General features: G+C 42.7%; 1 protein-coding gene across 20 annotated transcripts in view; it reads left to right on the top strand.

The window, feature by feature from the left end:
• The window catches only part of MPP4 (MAGUK p55 scaffold protein 4), a 233,797-nt gene that overhangs the window by 133,327 nt on the left and 82,808 nt on the right, over window positions 1–17,662 (top strand). For 19 of the 20 annotated variants that reach the window (XM_069615485.1, XM_069615497.1, XM_069615487.1 and 16 more), the window contains 2 exons: window positions 8,134–8,172; window positions 16,610–16,630. In XM_069615485.1, coding sequence (XP_069471586.1) covers window positions 8,134–8,172; window positions 16,610–16,630 — 60 coding nt within the window. The remainder of the gene's footprint in view (window positions 1–8,133; window positions 8,173–16,609; window positions 16,631–17,662) is intronic. The other variant, XM_069615496.1, reaches the window with a different exon arrangement.

Below are 17,662 nucleotides of genomic sequence, written 5' to 3'. Positions count from 1 at the left end.
AGCAGTGCTGACTTCTTCTAGATAGGTCGCAGGGCGTGCACCTGAAGTATCTATGGGGGCCCAAGTACTGGTTATTGCAATAGTGCAACCTTAGCCAGGACCAACGATCTGGCCACCTCCTCAGTGAGGATCTTTTTTTACAATACACTTTTTGTTTACAGTTAACATTTGCTGTGACTACCACTCTTGATGGGCTGTTGCGCACTTTTCTACACACTCTACAAACTGCTGTCTCATATCTAAAGTGACGGCATTCCACAAGAAAGCACTGCAGGCAACCTCAGAGAAACACAAACTCTGTGTATTCATGATTTGTCAAGATAGTCACTATCCTGAGATCTAAGGGTAACTTTCAGAACGGATTATAAGAAGCAGGACTGATTAGATGATTTTAGGGGTGCACTCCCAACTGGGCAGAAACGAGGCAGAAGGATCTAGTTGTATCTCTGCGGGCCTCAAGCATCCCATGCAAGAGTTTCTATTATGCGCCTAGATGCCTTCGGGCTCTGAGCGCTATAGAAATAACAAATCAATCAATTAATAAATAGAGTGCCTGATTTTATAATTTTGGCAAACAATTGTGATCTGTGGTTTTCTCAGTAGTCTCAATGGAGGACCATGGCTTGTCCATCAAGGCTTGCCATTAGTCCCCTCACTTCTTCCAACTTTGACACTGCCTAAATGCCATGAGAGTTAACATTGCTTTCATTAGTTATTAAAGCTCACAATCTTGGTTTATGACAGGTTTATGTCTAAGGAATTAATCTTGGCAAATTCCAAAGTAGCATCCGGGCTGCGTTAGAGGCCAAAGTGGGTGACGTCAACAAGTACAACGCCAGCCAATTCATGTCTTGGCAGCCCAATTTGGCCTGAAAATTAGAAGTCTTTTTATAAGTCCAGGTCTAAAAAGTACAAATAAAATAAAGAGGGGTTGCTTACACATGGTTAATGTGTATTTCTTTGAAGAAGGAGCCTCCAGCATCTAGACTGATCTTGACGATAGTGTCTGAATGGAGTAATATCATTAAATGGAAGCAGCCCCTGAACCAGACCCCAGGCATCTACCTTTGCCCCTAACTGGGCTCCATCCACCAAGACAAGTGCAACAGTGAAATTTAAGGAGGCTGCAAACAGCAGGGTCTTGTTCCCTAACTAAAGTCTTCTCTTTTAGTACGTTTATTATAAAAGTGGTTACATTTCTCCCCAGGCCCTTCTGAAAACCTGTTTGACATATGGACAGTATGCAATGATTCTCAGCCCAATTGGTAAGCTATTTTTGGAGGTATGCTGCAAAGTTCACACTGTATATATGCAGTAAAGCAATCTGTCTATAAAACCTTGAGTCTTTGCGGCACCTTTTTTGCATAACGGAATGCGTTTGAGTTTATGAACTGGGAACATTTGTCAGCCCAAAAATCTTGTCAAAATTGGCAGCATCTTCACCAACTCATTAGCATAAACGTTCATGACTATGTTAGCTATTGCATTTTGGCCCTTGTTTAGCTGCCAAAATATCACTATATGATTATTATTGAATTTCGTCATTCATAAATAATGTTCACATTGATTGTTGCAAATCAAAATTCATAAATAATGTTCAAATTGATTGTTGCAAATCAAAATGTTACACTTCCTTGGAAGCACGACGATGCGGAGCAACAGCTATTAAGCGAGTTATAAATAGCCATTTACAATTTACACTTCAAGTTTGGATACAAAACACTGATCATTTAGCCCACAAAGTTTCAGGTTACAGAATTCTTCTTCAGGTGACTATAAACGAAAAGTGAATTAACACGTTAGAAACAAACACTTATAGACACATTCTGAAACTGGCAACATCACTTCTGACTTATAATGATATCTAACTCAAAAAACAAACATCAATTTTTACCAATACGGGTAAGTTGTACCGACACGCTAAATGCTCCAAGTAGCCATGGCAAGCATCAGCTCGTTACTTCAAAAAGGGAGGGTGTGACTTTTTTAAAGCAAGGAAGTTATGGCATTCATCAACTTGATAGACATGGAATGCAGACGTTTCTATAGTTACAAGCTTCTGGGAACCATCAAAAGCAAGTGGCTAAGTATGACAAATAAACGAGAACTCTATAGCAAGGATAGAATCTGCTTCTGCTTCTGCAACAATGTCACACATAATTATTGAATAAAGGAAATTCTTCATTCCTTGCAGGGATAGATTCTGAAGGAAACAATTCCAAAATGTTTCACTTGGATAAAGCCTCTCATTGCAGTCTCTGCCTCATTGGTGTGGTCACTTCTAGAACTTGACAGGCTAGTTGTGCCACCACAAGGTTGTGACTGTGAAAATGGCAAGTGATAGACAATATTATATTACAGTTCCTTATGTCGTTATTATGTTCAATTATACTTTATTTAATCATGCAGGTTCCCTACCAACGTACACTTTGACGCACAGACATTTGATTATTTAGTTCACAACTTTAGTAGTGCCTGTGGAAAAATGTTGCAACTTAATCTGTTTGCCACTTCATGGATGGCCAGCATACTGACCTTTATTTTCTTTTATTGTTAGCGAAATTTAGTTAAAACATAAAACACAAAACATACACAAAAAAGTAAAACTGAAATTCTATCAAAAGTAGAGTTCAAAAATAGATCCAAATTGACTTGAATCAAGCTATACATCAAAAGTTAAAAACATCATTAAAATGTGTCTATAATTCATCAAAGTTTGTGTTTATGCATATATATATATATATATATATATATATATATATATATATATATATATACACATACACACAATGCCAAGAAAGTTATGGTGGGTTTAAAAAGGTTTGGAAAAAAACCTTTCAACTGCAGGTGAACTTCCAGTGATGGCTACTAGGTGGCGTTGTGGAATGTGTGACTTGGCTCAAACAGACGTTCCTACTTTCACATTTGAGGTGAAAGGTTTTTTTTCATACCTTTTTAAACCCACCAAAACGTTCTTGGTGTTGTGAAAACATGGCCAAATGCTTCAACGACAAGGCAGTCAGGACTATACTGCACTGTTGATCTCTAACAAGGGGGAAACCAGGTATGTGGTTGTCCTGACAGCCTTGACAATGCCTGTCTTGGGTTGATTAAGCTATGTATAAAGTAGCACTGCCCTCTTAGACAAAGACAATTTCCGATATAAAAAAAGGTTCGCATTTGAGCTAATTTGCATGCCCACAATGCCTTGCTGTTGTGGCTCACAACCGGAGGTGAACTTCCAGTGATGTCTACAAGGTGCGTTTTGGAATGTATGACTTGGCTCAAATGGACTTTCCCACTTTCACATTTCAGATGAAAGGGTTTTTTTCAAACCTTTTTAAGCCCACCATAACTTTCTTGGTGTTTGAGAACATGGCCACATGCTCCAACCACAAGGATGTCAGGACTATACTGCACTGATGGTCCCTAATAAGGGTGAAACCAGGTATGTGGTTGTCCTGGCAGCCTTGCAAATGTCTGTCTTGGGTTGATTAGGCTATGTATAAAGTAGCACAAAGACAAAGACAATTTTCTGAAGAAAAAGGTTTGCATTTATGTTAATTTGCATACCCACAATGCTTTGGTGTTGTGGCTCAGAAATGGAGGTGAACTTCCAGCGATGGCTACAAGGTGGCGTTGTGGAATGTATGACTTGGCTCAGATGCCAGAGATTGTGGCTGGTGGACAAACCTTTGAAAAAAAAACTGCACCTGTCTGACAAGGTACCTGGTGTGACAAATCACAGGGTATTATCACTGCTTCAATGGCCGAGGCCCCTTTCCATGAGGCCAGGGAGGGGAGGCCGCTAGGGGTGGTACTTAGTGGGTGTATCTCATGGAGAGGAAGATACTTCATGGGACCAGAGATGATGGCCCTGGGAGAACGCAGTATTCACCTGACCCTTTTGTGCCCCCACTCTCCTTATTCTCCACTCAGGCCCCCCTGCTCCCCATACCTCTATCTGTTATAGTAAAGTAGAAAGTCTTATTGAAAATACTGGGACGAGGAGAGGGAGACTTACCCAAACTTAATACCAAAGATCACTGAGATGAAGAAGAGGGAACAAAGAGGCAAAAGCCCACCATGTAACCAATACACGCGGTATAGTTGTCAAGAGACAGCCCCAATCATAAAATGGAAAGAAGGACTCAATGAGAGGTCGAGCAAGCCCTGTAGGAGCAGGGAACGAGACACTCGTTCCATGGCAGAGGCTCTGAAGGTTGGAAATCGAGGCACAGAGAGTTGTGACGGTCTGAGAGGTCCCAGCGAGATGGGCCAGGACAGTGGCAGTGAGAAAGGAAGCCAGCCCAGCAGAATCCAACCGAGAACAAAGGCATGAGCAGCCAGAGACGTGAGCAATGCCCATAACTGCAGAGCGGCGCAGGAGAGAACGCTGAGTAGGTCATTAGCAGAGAAGCTCTGCTCCACCTCCCGAAGAGATCAGAGACTGCCCCACGACTTCCCAGAGGTAGGGAAATGGTCAGCCCGGTTGTTGGGGCATTGAGGGAGCTAGAAAAACTAAGATGCATCATACATATATCCTGAAAAACCCAAGGGGATAAAATTGTACAACTTGATACGAACATTGTAAATCACTAAAGTTTATCCCGGAAACACCAAGGGGATACAAGAGGAATCGTACAATCAAATATGAACTTTGTAAACCAGACAAACACATCCCAAAGGGGGCAAGGTGATAGCAGGAGGACCACATGTGTTATCACGAACATTAGGAATAAACCTATGTGGGATAGTACCTGGCAGGAGAGTATACCAAGTCTGTCCAAGTGGCCACTAAGTAAAACAGGGACGTGGTCCCACAGAAGCAGACAAGTAGGGTCTGGGACCCATATGAAAGCAGGGCAGCCCTGCCAATGTGTAACAGGATCTAGGACTCAACTAGAACCAGGCACAAACAAGCAACAAGGCATCTAAGGGTTGAACACCCCCCTCGAGGCAAAGACAAGTATAACCAGTGGGCTGGAGCCCAGAAGCGGTCCGGAAGATCCTGAGAAGGCCTAAAAGGATAAAATAGGAAAACCAGAGCAAATATTTGTGGAACTTGCAAACTATGGAATCTAGTCGGACAGGGTATGAACCTGACTTGATACACCATTGTAAAGTCTACGGTCAGGTCCGGCAGGTTAGTAAACCAGGCCTGATAAAAGACTGAGATGGTTCAATTCTGATTCACAAAGAAAGAAAGAAGGCTGGGGCACTGTATATTGTTTTCAAACAGTGTTTAGCGCAAGAGAAGTTCCCTCCAGGTGAAGGGAGAACTGTGTATTGTTTGCAGACAGTGTTTTGTTCAAGAGAGGTTACCTCCAGGAAGAGGGAGAACTGTGTACTGTTTTTAGCAAGAGAGGCTCTCTCCACGACAGGTGAGAACTGTATTTTGTTTGTAAGCGGAAGTAGGAATCAAGGAAGAAGTTTTTCCCAGGTAAGTGAGGAACTGTATTTTCTTATCTTAGGCCGAACATTTACCACAGTGAACAGTTAACTACATTTTCTTTTCACGAAGATCTGTGCCCTGGAGTCTACATCCTGAACAAGAGGGGTCTCCTCCTGGGTTAATGAGACTTTGAGTTTTCATTAGTTAGATTGTTAGTGTAAGGGATGGAAAGAGTTTAGACACAAGATGGCGGACATTTACTTTACGGACATCCTGACTGGGTCCTTAGTATTTTTATTGGGGCAGAGCAACTGCTCATAGAGAGCAGGGTGAAATAGGTCTTTCGTTTCCTTTGTTTTTTAAATCAAAGTCTCTACCAACCCAAATGTCAACTTTGTGTCAGACTCATACTTCTGCACCCTTACACTGGGCAGACCAAAAGAAGATGTTTGAATGTTTCAAATATCTGGCTGCACTTACAGATTCGACAATAACGCTCTAGGAGTTCAATTCCTACTCTCGGATCCGTGATTTCCAGGGAATTCTAAAAGATTTAACCTAAACTTTAAGAGTTGTCTAAAAAGTTCAGATATACTTTTGAGGATAACCATACTTTTGTGGATGCAACATGACCTCTCGAATTTTTGGGCTTGTTTCTATAAGAGACCAGTTGCTTAACCAATCCCAATAATTGGCTTTGTTTTTTAACGTTTTTAGATTGGATTCAAGCTGTTCTTCCTCATTATAGATGAAACATATTTGATCATAGTAGGATTAATTATTTTCTTTGAAAGAGGGAGGGATGTTATGTCCCATCATGGTGCTCTCAATAGAAGTTGAATGCCACCTTCTTTCGCTTGTTGGATTTTAGTATAGCAGGAGCTGCTTATGATTTTAATTATCGTACTTTGAGCTACCAACTGTAGTTTTATGTAGGTAATTGTCAACTTTCGAGATAAGCACCTCAAGTCCATATGATAAGTGTAAGGAAGGTATGGTATCAAACAGTAAGACAGACACAAGTGATCACAGTTCAAGGGTTTTATTGAACTTCAATTGTGTTTGAAAACACCTATCTAATCCTAAATCTAAAGATGGGACAAGCTACGACCATCAAATAATAATAATGCAGTCCTAGTCGAGTCTTGTCAAAATAAAAGGGCCTATACTAATAAACCAATTGCCAATTCTTACCTCTAAATAGAAAGAGTGTGGGAAACAATGTTATGTAAAAGAAAAGTGTTCAAGAAATGATATGTCAGGATATCTGAGCCGTTAACTCCCCTTCCCCACATTTTCAGCACAGGACAAGGCGGCACACTCGAGCTTAGCACAGTTCCTGGTTTCTTTAGCACCTCAGCATTAAGGCCTCCTATGGGGCTCAAATGGGAATGGGGATGAAATAATTCCAGCGCCTGTAATGACCCAGTAATTGCCCATTCGCGGGTGCCGGAATAAATTGCGAGTTTAGTGGCAACCTGCCAGTTTTTACCGGCAAGGCTACCGCCAAACTTGTAATGAGGCCCATTACGGGTCTGGTGGTAACCGTGTTGGTGCTACCGGCGGGTTGCCACTGGACCCGTAAATATTTACCGGATCCTGACTTCCCGGTGCCACCGGGAGATTTCAACACCAGCGGCCCGGAAAGTCAGGCGCCAGTAAAATGTAAGTCCCCATTCCCATCGAGTCCCATATGGGAGTGGGGACATGGAAGCACAGGCACCGTTGCTAACTGTGCCGGTGCTTCCGTGACTGGTCTGCCTTCCATGGCTGCTGTGCCTGGCAGGGTCAGACCTGCCGGGCACGGCTGCTCCGGCAGGCAGACCTGTAATATGCCGGTCCGGAAACAACGATGCCGGTAAGATTACAAGCACCCCTGTATCCGAACCGGCGGGGTCATAATGAGGCCCAATGTCATTGATGGAGCAAAAAAGCAAGCTTTTCAGAATGTTTTTTTATACCTATGATGTAATGCTGTGTGACTTGCAATTGGGGGTGAACTTCCAGTGATGGCAACTTGGTGTTATTGTGTCGATTGTGTCTTATTAGTTGAAATCGTTTTTATTACCCTCAGGTTGCAGGTAGAAGAGTTTATTTCTTAAATGCATAACTGTATCTTGACCGATTCTGCTCTTGTCTTTGGACATTCGGAATGTACCTCTGTGGCTGCTTTAGGAATTATTTCCTCCAACGAGGAAGGAGTGTTCGTTTTTGTAGCTAATCAGGACTGGAACAGGAATAGATTTTTTTCATGACACATAAAATGACTACCCCCTCATCCCAGCTCAACATTGTTACTGGTTAGTAATGCCACCTTGCCTGTATAAGATGTAGCAGCCCATCCCCCTGTAGTAAAGACATCTCAAGTGGATTCTTGGCAGTCAGCCACCAATGAGCACACGTGACCTATGCCGGCATTTCCCATTTGGGGACCGGCAATATTCTGCTCCGTGCACCCCCGTTGGTTGTTTCCAGCCTCCAAAAGCGCTCTCCCCCTGCAACTCTCACTCCTACATTTAGGCAAGGTGGTTGTACAATTTTATTTTTTAATTAAAATATTTGTAAACATTTTGGTTCTTCATTTAAAAAAAAGAATAAACGTCACGAAAGTAGATTTTTATATTTAAACAAGTTAAATAAGAGAATCTAATTTGTTCAGCATTTTAAAGCACTGATTTATTTTAATTGCGTTTTGTTAATATGTTTTCTTTATAGTTTTGCTTTTTTTCAATTTACAGAGGACGACATGAGAATCGACGAGAAATGTGTGGAGACAGGTAAGGGGTAGCCTGTGGGGGTTTCCGAGGGGCTTTCTTTCCTAAATGCGAAGCTTTCACACACAGAATGGCGTTTTTTAAATTTTACAATAATTGTTTGAAACTTCAAAGTTAGTGGAGTGTCTGGTTATATGTTTATGTGGAGGTAAAGCAGTGCAAAGATCAAATGCCAAACAGTGGTCTTTGTTCGAGGTAGACTACAATAGGACGGCCTGTGCCGAGGTAAAAGTAAAGCCAGTAAGATAGCTCAACGGGTTGAGCGCTCGCTGCTGTGATCTGCAGTTCGCAGGTTCGAATCCCGGCAAGGACAACTCAGCCTTTTCATCCTTCCGTGGTCGATAAATGAGTACCAATTTTGGTTGGGTGATATTGTATGTAAAGATGTGCTCTGTAAAGCGCTTTGGATTAAGGCGCTATATAAATAACACATCAATATCATTAATGGACTGGCAGGACTTGACCGTCCACCAGCATAACCTGGCTTTCCAATGGCACTGACCTGTTCCCATACAAGCAAATCTATTTCAAACAAGGATCAGATACGTCAGATAGCACAGCAAGTAGAGTGCTCGCTTTGACATCGCTGATGCAGGTTCGAATCCCAGCAGGGCCAAACTCAGCCTTTCATCCTTCCGTGGTCGATAAATGAGCACCACACACTGTGGGTAATAATAAGGAGCGCACAGATGCCTGAGGGTTCGTAGCGCTATATAAATACTAAATTATTATTATTATTATCAATGTTAGGACAAAGTCGAATCAAGTGGATTTGATTTGTTGTGATAGGTTGGCCTCCAATGTGGCGTGGTTGCTGTTGTGACCATGTGAGTATGCAGTCTCTGCGTTTTACAGATAGTGTCTTCTAGTTCCACTATGTTTTTATTTATTTATGTACGGCATCTATTACACGCCCAAACCCAGGGGTATCACGGTGTAGGTTACTTAGAGATCTTCACCGGTTGCAAACAACGAGAAAGGGTTAAATACATACAAGGTTACAAAGGCAAAGTAGAAGCTATAGAGTTAAAAGTCAACTTAGAACGTTACAGCCAAGATACTGGTTACAGGCATACCTTGCGTATCAAACAAGATAAGGAATTTAAGCAATCTTAGAGTGAGGCTACATACAATACATTTAGGTTTGGCAAACTTAATTAGTCTTAATCGAATTTGTCGAAGAGCCAAGTTTTAAGCATTTTCTTAAAACGCTGGTGGGACTGCTCGCTTCTGATATAGGTTGGTAGCGTGTTGCACAGTGAAGGAGCGACTACTGTAAAGCCAGAGCCTCCCGCCCTTTTGCTCTTCTAGCGAGGGACATTCAGAGAGGTGCTAGAACCTGATCTAAGGGAGCGGGTGGAAACCTTTTGGGTTACACAGTTTTTGAAGTAGATGGGAGCAACATTGAGAATACATTTATGGGCAGCAGTCCGGGCCTTGAATAGGATTCTTGCTTTGACGGGGAGCCAGTGAACTTCTTTTCTGATGTGGGATATGTGGTCATTCCGTTTTAAGCCGAACACGGCACGCAGGGCTTTGTTTTGAAGTAGTTGCAGTTTGGCAATATTGGTGGTGGTAGTACCCAGTAGTAACATGTTACAGTAGTCTAGTTTTGAGAGAATGAAGGCTCGAGTTAGGTGAGGCAGTTTTGAGGAGTGAGAAATTGTCAACTAAGTGAAATGAGTTTCGTGGTATAGGCAGTGGAGGAGGATAGGGCATTGATGTGTTTGGTCATGTATATATAAGTAAATACATCAATGTAATCATTCTGGACGTGCTTGGCAAGCAATAGTCGCCAACTCCTTCAACGTACTCTAAGACTAAACATTCCAGCTTGCAGATGTCTTCAGGACACCCGTGCATGCATCTGTCCACCTGCTTCTTGCAGCCCTGCCGGTGTCATGCATCCGCATGCTATTGATGCAATCCAGGATTTCAGCAGTGCATTTTCACAGGCCGCTCCGCAGGACATTGCCACCTCGACTGAGGAAGATATCAGGTGGCGCAAAAACACAGAAGATGCGGATTTCTTCAATGCATTTGTTATATGCAGAGAGACATGGCAAGCATTACACAAACACAAGCCAGGCAGATGGAATCACTGCATTTCGAACTAGTCAAAATGTTTGCAGAAAAGTGTGTCTGTGGAACATGTTACAACTTGATCTCTAGGCATGCCATACAAAGGCATTATAGTTTTTGGTTTAAACCAATTAATAAAGTGATGAAAACCCACCAAAATGTGTTTGGTGTAAACGGAAAAGCACAAAGTTGACTTTTCTACTATGCTGAGGCGTGAGCGGCTGCCACTGTATTTGCTAGGCCTCAGTGCAAGCCAATGTTAGGGGAGCCGCTCCTGGGGTGCACCGATAATGGACAGCCATTTTGTAACAGCTTAACTGCTGCAGAGGCGGGACTGAGAGAGGAACGGATGTGAAACTGACCACAGGCTCTGGCATTAACTTTAGCGCTGCTAAGAAGTGTTAATGTTAGTCATCAGCACATTTCCATTTCAGTCCCTTTTTCTAATCAAACATAATGCTTTCTGTTCTTGTACTGGGTCACCAGATAGTTAAACCTTCTTACCAACCTTGACCTCTCTTTTGACCAAGGGTGCATGCTGGGAGTTGTAGTCTTGGTGTACTTCACGTGCACCGAATGAACTAACATACCTGATATAGGGGATTTGCAAAAGGAGCACGCAAGACTAGATGTGTTGTGTGGTGGACTGGGTGTGCCATCTGGTTAAATTATTGATGCACACCCAGCCCTTCAAGAGAGACTCAGCTTCTTTAGAAACAATTACTACCTTTGCTGAACGCCAATCAAAAGTTACAAACTGGCAATGATTCAAAAGAGGACTTGCTCGAGAAAAGGACAAACTTTGAACACACAGATACAAATGTGAAAGCAAACGTCATCCCAGGTGAATCAAACTAACAGCACCATAGGTTGCTTAGCCCCACGAAAAACACTTCACACCTAGACTGCAACAAATCACACCAACAGGTTGCATGGCGCGTGCTCGAACTGGCCCAAGGGGCATTTAGGCAAAGCCCAAAAGGCCGGCGCGATCAGACAGCGTGAGCCTCTTCTGTGGCCCGATGTGAGCTAGTTTGATAACTAGAATTTGGTGCAGTCAAGATGGGAGTCTTGACGACCATGTTACTTGCCCAATGTGCTGCAATATGCACTGGGTGTCATCCATTTTGCCTAAATACGAATTAAACATTTTCGTAGTACCAGGGGCCATTTCCTGCCTCCCTGGCCCTCTGTCTCCTAATTCCCTCCTGGCATTCAGTGGACCTTGTTCTGGCTCAGGTAACAGCAGCCAAGCACCTCTCCAGTTGCCTAACCAACCTAACAGAACCATTTCACATCTGCAAAGACCCAACTGATAACTGCGATGACAGAGGACATTGTGCACCATGTCTAAATGCAAACCCTTGCATGTGGTGAACAAAAATGTGGGAAAAAACCACTGTAGTGCCTCATTACAAGGTTGGTGGGGTGGGGAAAAAGTGGCGGTAATTCCATTACTGCCACTTTTCCTGCACCGCCAGACCACAAGTTTGCTGGTAGGGTGGTCTGATTTACCTCCAGCCAAAGGCTGGAGGTAAATCAGGCCCACACCAGAAAAAAACAGCTGGTATTGCTGGCGCCGATAATACTGGCAATACCCCCCATGGAGTCCAATGAAACCCCATGGAATGGGGATTTACCATTATTCCTGCCACTTGCAATCTGCCAGTAATATCCGATCAGATCAAGCGGGGGGAACAGTATTTCTATTTGGTGGTAGCCCGCCGGATTTCTCTTAATGAGGCCCTAATACTTGCATGCTCTATGAAACGTACCTAATCTCGTTTGCTCATCTGCACACTCCATACAGTGCACCCAGTTAGTGCAATCCACCGCAGATACAATTCCCTAACTTAACTAAACATCTGTGTACATTGGATTCAAAACTGTTGGTACGAGTACAGATGAATCTTATAGAGCAACGTCTGCCATTTTGGCAGCCTCTTCGCTAATTTACCTTGCAGGATCAAATTACATTCTCAAAATGGGTGCCTTGATTTTACACAGATTGGCTTTAAAAACCTGTAAACCTTTATCCTATTGCATTAAAAGAACATTTGACCTCTCATGTTACATTATGCTATGCATTTCAGAATCTCACTATGTAATAAATTCGAAGACATAGGGCCGTAAATTATGGTCCACTAACCCTATATTCAAGGTTTGAACCAAATTACTCTTTCTAATATCAGCGTCAGATTCAGTAACTCAGACACCGTAAGCATATAGAAAGGCCAGTGTCTTTTGCTTGCCTATCAACTGAAGTGTGCACAACACTCTGGTGCGCCCAGAACCCCCAGACAACACTCTCTTTCTAGCCACAATCACATGTGCAAATCCTGGTTGTCAGTGTTTAAACCTCACAGAGATGTGTACCTGTCTCTGATGCTGCGAGACTCATGTTAGATGCTCAAGTCTGCCCCATTGCACTCTAACTCCATGCTGATAACCGGACAGAGAGCCTGTGTAACCCCACAATTCGTCATTAGAGATGGCGTAGTCTGATGAACAAAGACTCACATGCGTGAACCACTAACATTCCAAAATGAGATTGTACGCCTGGGAACATTAAGATCCTAACGCTTCCAAACTTGGGATGGAGTCCAGTGTCTTGGTAACAGCTTGTTAGCTGCTTTTCAACAGTACACAGCAGTGAAGAATTGCCCACTGGGCTGACCAGTTTAATGAAGAGTGGCAGCATCGAGACTGAGGCAAACTGCTTTTGAATCAGTGTGCACCACCAGAATGTTTTTATTTTGTTGGGGTGGGTCCAATTCAACCCAACGTTTGGGATAGACAAATACTTTGTGCAGTTATTCAAAAGAATAGGAAGGGCCCTGTGAGGGATGGCAGGTCCCCATAGTACAGTACACTATTTAAAACATATCTAGGCAAGGCCCCACTGGGAATTGTGGCATGTTCAACATGTTAACACTTCCACACATCCTAAGCTACAAACAGAGCAAATATGATTTTCTCCTAAATCTAAGAATGTAGGTAGCCGAAGGCCATCGTTTTTCTGTGTCAGTACAGAGGAAAGACTACTTTCTGCTAACCATGTGCTAAGACGTAACATACTATTTTCATGGCATAAATGAACTTCCCCACATAATAATTGAAAAGACCACTTTACTGCACTGTCCATCAGGGCTATCCATATTAAAAAGGAAAAATATGTTAAAGCAGAGTCCCTATTCCCACTTACAAATCCCACAGCATCTGGCTATTTAAGTGTTTTTTAAACTTTGCAAGGTGTGAGGAGCCAGGACTGAGACGCGGACACAAAGGAGACATATTTTTAGTTATAAACATTTATTAAAATAATTGGGGTTGGAAAATGCCTCACTATTCCTATTCTAGGAGGGATTTTCCTACCTCAAACCAAACACTGTGGAGTCTGTCCAGTGTCAAGATGTCCAAACAAAAGATCTGTCCTGTCTCTGTAATCTTATTCTGGCCCTCACACTCTAAATACACTGTAAATGTTTAAGGGGGATTGTTTCTTGACTTTTCCAAGTGCTCACATTTTCAAGTTCAACACAAAGGTTCCAATTCAGCAAAAGGTTTTTCTCATGAACAATGCCCTTCTTCCCATGGATTAGCTTTCTTCCCTAGGCTCCTTAGACCAACTTCCAAGTGGGTTACTCTATCCCCTCTGTATTCTCACTTCTTGTGGGGAATTGGCTCCCTTCCCCAAGCTTTCTCTTCCTTTACAGTTCTTTAGGGATATATCTTTTTCTAAGGACTTCCCTCTTCTCGTTATAGTTTCCCAACAGTTCATTAATTCAAGAACCTTTCCTTAAGGATCTTTTAGAATAGTCTTAAGGTTTGTCTCCACCTGAGCATACTTCTGCCAGGTCGCGTTGCACAATTGTTTCACCTTCACCTGGTGTACCTTTCTACCAGGACTTTTATTTCGCAAACACCTTGTTGCACAGATACTTAACTTCATCTGGTATACTCTCCTGCCAGGTTAACATTTAATGGTACAGATACTTAACTTCCCCTGGTACATTCTCTTGCCAGGACTTTATCACATAAACACTTGTTGCACACATACCTAACTTCACCTGGCATACTCTCTTGCCAGGACTTTGTTACTTTAACACTTTATTGAACAGATACTCCACTTCACCTGGTATACTCTTTGTCCAGGACCTTATTACACAAACACTTTGTTGCACACATATTTACCTTCACTTGGTGTACTCTCCTGCAAGGACATTGTTATATAAGCAGTTCATTACTCAAATACTTAACTTCACCTGGTGTGTTTGCTTTCCAGGACTTTATATTATGGATCACTCTCATTTCGCAACCTTCATTTAGTATATTTGCTTGCTAGGTCTTTGTCATATGGGTTACTCTTTCCTCCCCGGTTGTGGTTTAATAAACCATTGTCAACTTGTGTTATAAACTCTCTGGCTTCTTTAATGACTTTGCTGCTTCCTGCTCATGACGTTCTCAAGAAGCGTTTCCCTTTATTAAACTACCCAATAACCCACTTGCTTCTCCTAGGTTGACTGGTTATTTCTTTTGCTGATACACAGCCACCTTTATTCGCTGACAACCCGGTAACCCTACTTTCTTCCAAGAGCTTACCGGTTGTCTCTAGTGCCTTTTCGTTTCTCTCCACCCTGCTGTACTGCGTTCGTACGTGCTTCCTCCAGGCTGCAGTCCTGTGGGGTCTGTTTTTGTGATGCACGGTTCCCAAGGCTTTCTCTCGCCAAGCGGTGGACTGGCTGCACCCTGGTTTCGTCGTTCCTTCGTCGGGTATGCCTTTCTGACTTCTGCCACGGTGTCCCTGCCTACAACGCGGTGCTCAGCAAGCTTACAGTTTGCAACGTGATTCTGCGTCAACAGTTTTCCTCTCTCAAGCTTGCTGTCAGCTGCGACTGGCCCGTAATTAAACTTCCCAATCTGTTTATGCATTTCCCAACAACTAAACCGCAGCGTTCGCTGCCCGGTCCTTGTGATCATCATTACTCTGTCACTCTTCCTTGTGTCACTTGTTCTGGAAACGGTTTCCGAATGTATTGGGGGGAAGTGGATACTGAAAATCCTGCGCAGTAATCTTCACTACTCCCTGCCTCTTCCTCGTCCCAGCCATGAATATATTCTCCCTAATGAGACTTTGTGGTTTAGACACAATAGACTTATACACAGCTGGGGGATGAGTGTGACAATATGCCATTAAGCCATGAGGGACTAAGGAGAAATCTCTGAAGGGGACAGGAGGGCATGTGTTTTCTTCCAACAATGTCCTCGAATCTCCCTGAGAGTCACCTCCCACAGGTGGTCCTCTCTCACATAGCCGCCTTGAGAGTCCGGTTCAGGTAGCGACAGCTGTCCCCTGGCCACATGTGGGGAGGCCATCCCAGGGAAAGAAGTGATGACATACTTGGATTCATCACAAAGGTCACTCTCATTTATTTGGATATCACTTTCTATAAAGGTCACCCAGTCTAGTCGTATCCAGTAAGCAGCCAAGCATGCTCAAATACTGTCCCGAAGAACACACATTCTGACTTCTATGATGTCTAAAGACCTTCACAGCAATAACTTCATAAGTGATCCTGGCCAATCATTCATGCTCTCCTCTTAAGTGAGGGTTTAGATATTATAGCCTTACAGACTTAGGTAGGGGTCGTTATCACAGGATAATGAACCACCACCAAGCGATAATGACCCCTCCCGAGGTCTATAAGGCTATTAGCACAGAGTGGTAGTAGCAATTCATATTTTGGAGTTTAGTGGTGAAGTAAAAAATGCTGCTTTAAGAATGAGTGAAGTAAATAAACAAACTGAGTTAGTAAATTGAAAGTGGTTTTATTTTGTAGCATTTAAATATCATGGTTGGCTTCATAGGGAAGCATTTTACTTGCAGCTTGGATTAACTTTAAGAGGTTTACCATTAGCATGCATTAGGTGTCGTGTAAAAGTAAACTGGTTTTCTATAAGAAAGTGAATGCATTTTCCAATGTTTCATAGTTCGCTTGTGCATGGTAAATAGCACGATGCAGCAAATAAAATGGTCCTTCCAGAGTGGAAGTGTCTTGTTGAAAACACATCCTCTGTGCAAATTGCCTTGTTATTTGCCTGTCTGCTACTGAAGACCAAATGTCCAGAATGCAGTGAATGCCAGTAGTTATTGACTGCGCTCTAAACATTCTGTTGGGCTATGGACAGGTCAATAACGATTTCCATGTGCTAATATGGGGTAATGTTTATGCAGCTGTTCTAATAGGAGATTTTAAATGCATTTTATTTAACGTGCACCTTCACAAATGAAAAGTAAAATGGGATTCTTTGTGATTAACTGAGCTTTTTTGTTGCCATTTTGCCACATCATTGAAAGACGAAGAAACCTTTGAATCAGGTAGGTCAAATTCCGGTAAAAAAAAAAACTGTGCTTGTTTAAAATATCAATGCTTAAAAATAATTCTACACATGGTTTAACTTTTGCTACAAATTACAAACATTTCATGAATTAGTGCACTATTTATTTTTTGGTAATTTGCAATACGGCACATGCAATTAAAACCGCTTCAAGGTGCTAAGAGATGGAGGGGCACAACAGGAAATGTGAGGGTTTAGTTCTAAGGGTGGGAGCTGTACACCAGAAGGCCATTCATGGGTAGACGGAGCTTGCGATCCTTCCGGAGTCTCACTAAATGGGTAGAAGTGAAGATCTATGCACTTATGGAACAGTGATTTTGCGAGTAGAGTCAATTTGTGATGTGTAGCTAGACTAGTGCCCCAAGGTCTGGTTTACGCTTTTTTGGACAGTTTCGGTTTAAGGGTGTTCCTAAATTTGATTCGCTCTTCTAGGTGTATTAGATGCTGTGATATTTGTTCCCCCGAGGAACAGGTTAGGCCTTGCGTGGAGAGGAGTCTCGCGCCTGCCCTTGGTCATTTGGCCAGTTGAGTTGAAGCATCGTTGAGGCTTTTGGAGTTCTTGTCACATTACTCAGGGCCTTCCCTCCAGTGAAATTGAACACATCAGCTACAGGGTGTTCTAAAAGTCTTGAGCGCGTTGAAATTCTGTAAACTTTTTTTTTTCAAATGCTGCAATATTTCTACAAGAAAATGCATCAGATGCACGCATTGAGATGAACTTCCCAGTTATTTTGATTTTTTGATTGTTTTAAAACAATGGGTCAAATATTGTGTACACTGAACACAGGTTCTGTGCAGCCAGAGTATAAACTCCAGAAGTGAGCTAGGGTGCGGAATAATGATGGAACTGTTTTTTTTGTTGTCTCACCCGGCTGAGTCAGGCTCAACTCCAACTTATTTGCTCTAGAGCAGGGATGTCCAACTCCAGGCATAGAGCGACGGAATCCTTATGGGTTTTCAGGATATCCCTCTTGTGCATACATTTACAATCATTGCATACAAATTTATCCCA

This window comes from Ambystoma mexicanum, chromosome 9 (genome assembly GCF_040938575.1).
Source record: "Ambystoma mexicanum isolate Mex_15411 chromosome 9, UKY_AmexF1_1, whole genome shotgun sequence".
Taxonomy (NCBI): domain Eukaryota; kingdom Metazoa; phylum Chordata; class Amphibia; order Caudata; family Ambystomatidae; genus Ambystoma; species Ambystoma mexicanum.
The sequence above is the reverse complement of the archived record's forward strand: the minus strand, read 5'-3'. Positions and strand labels throughout refer to the sequence as shown.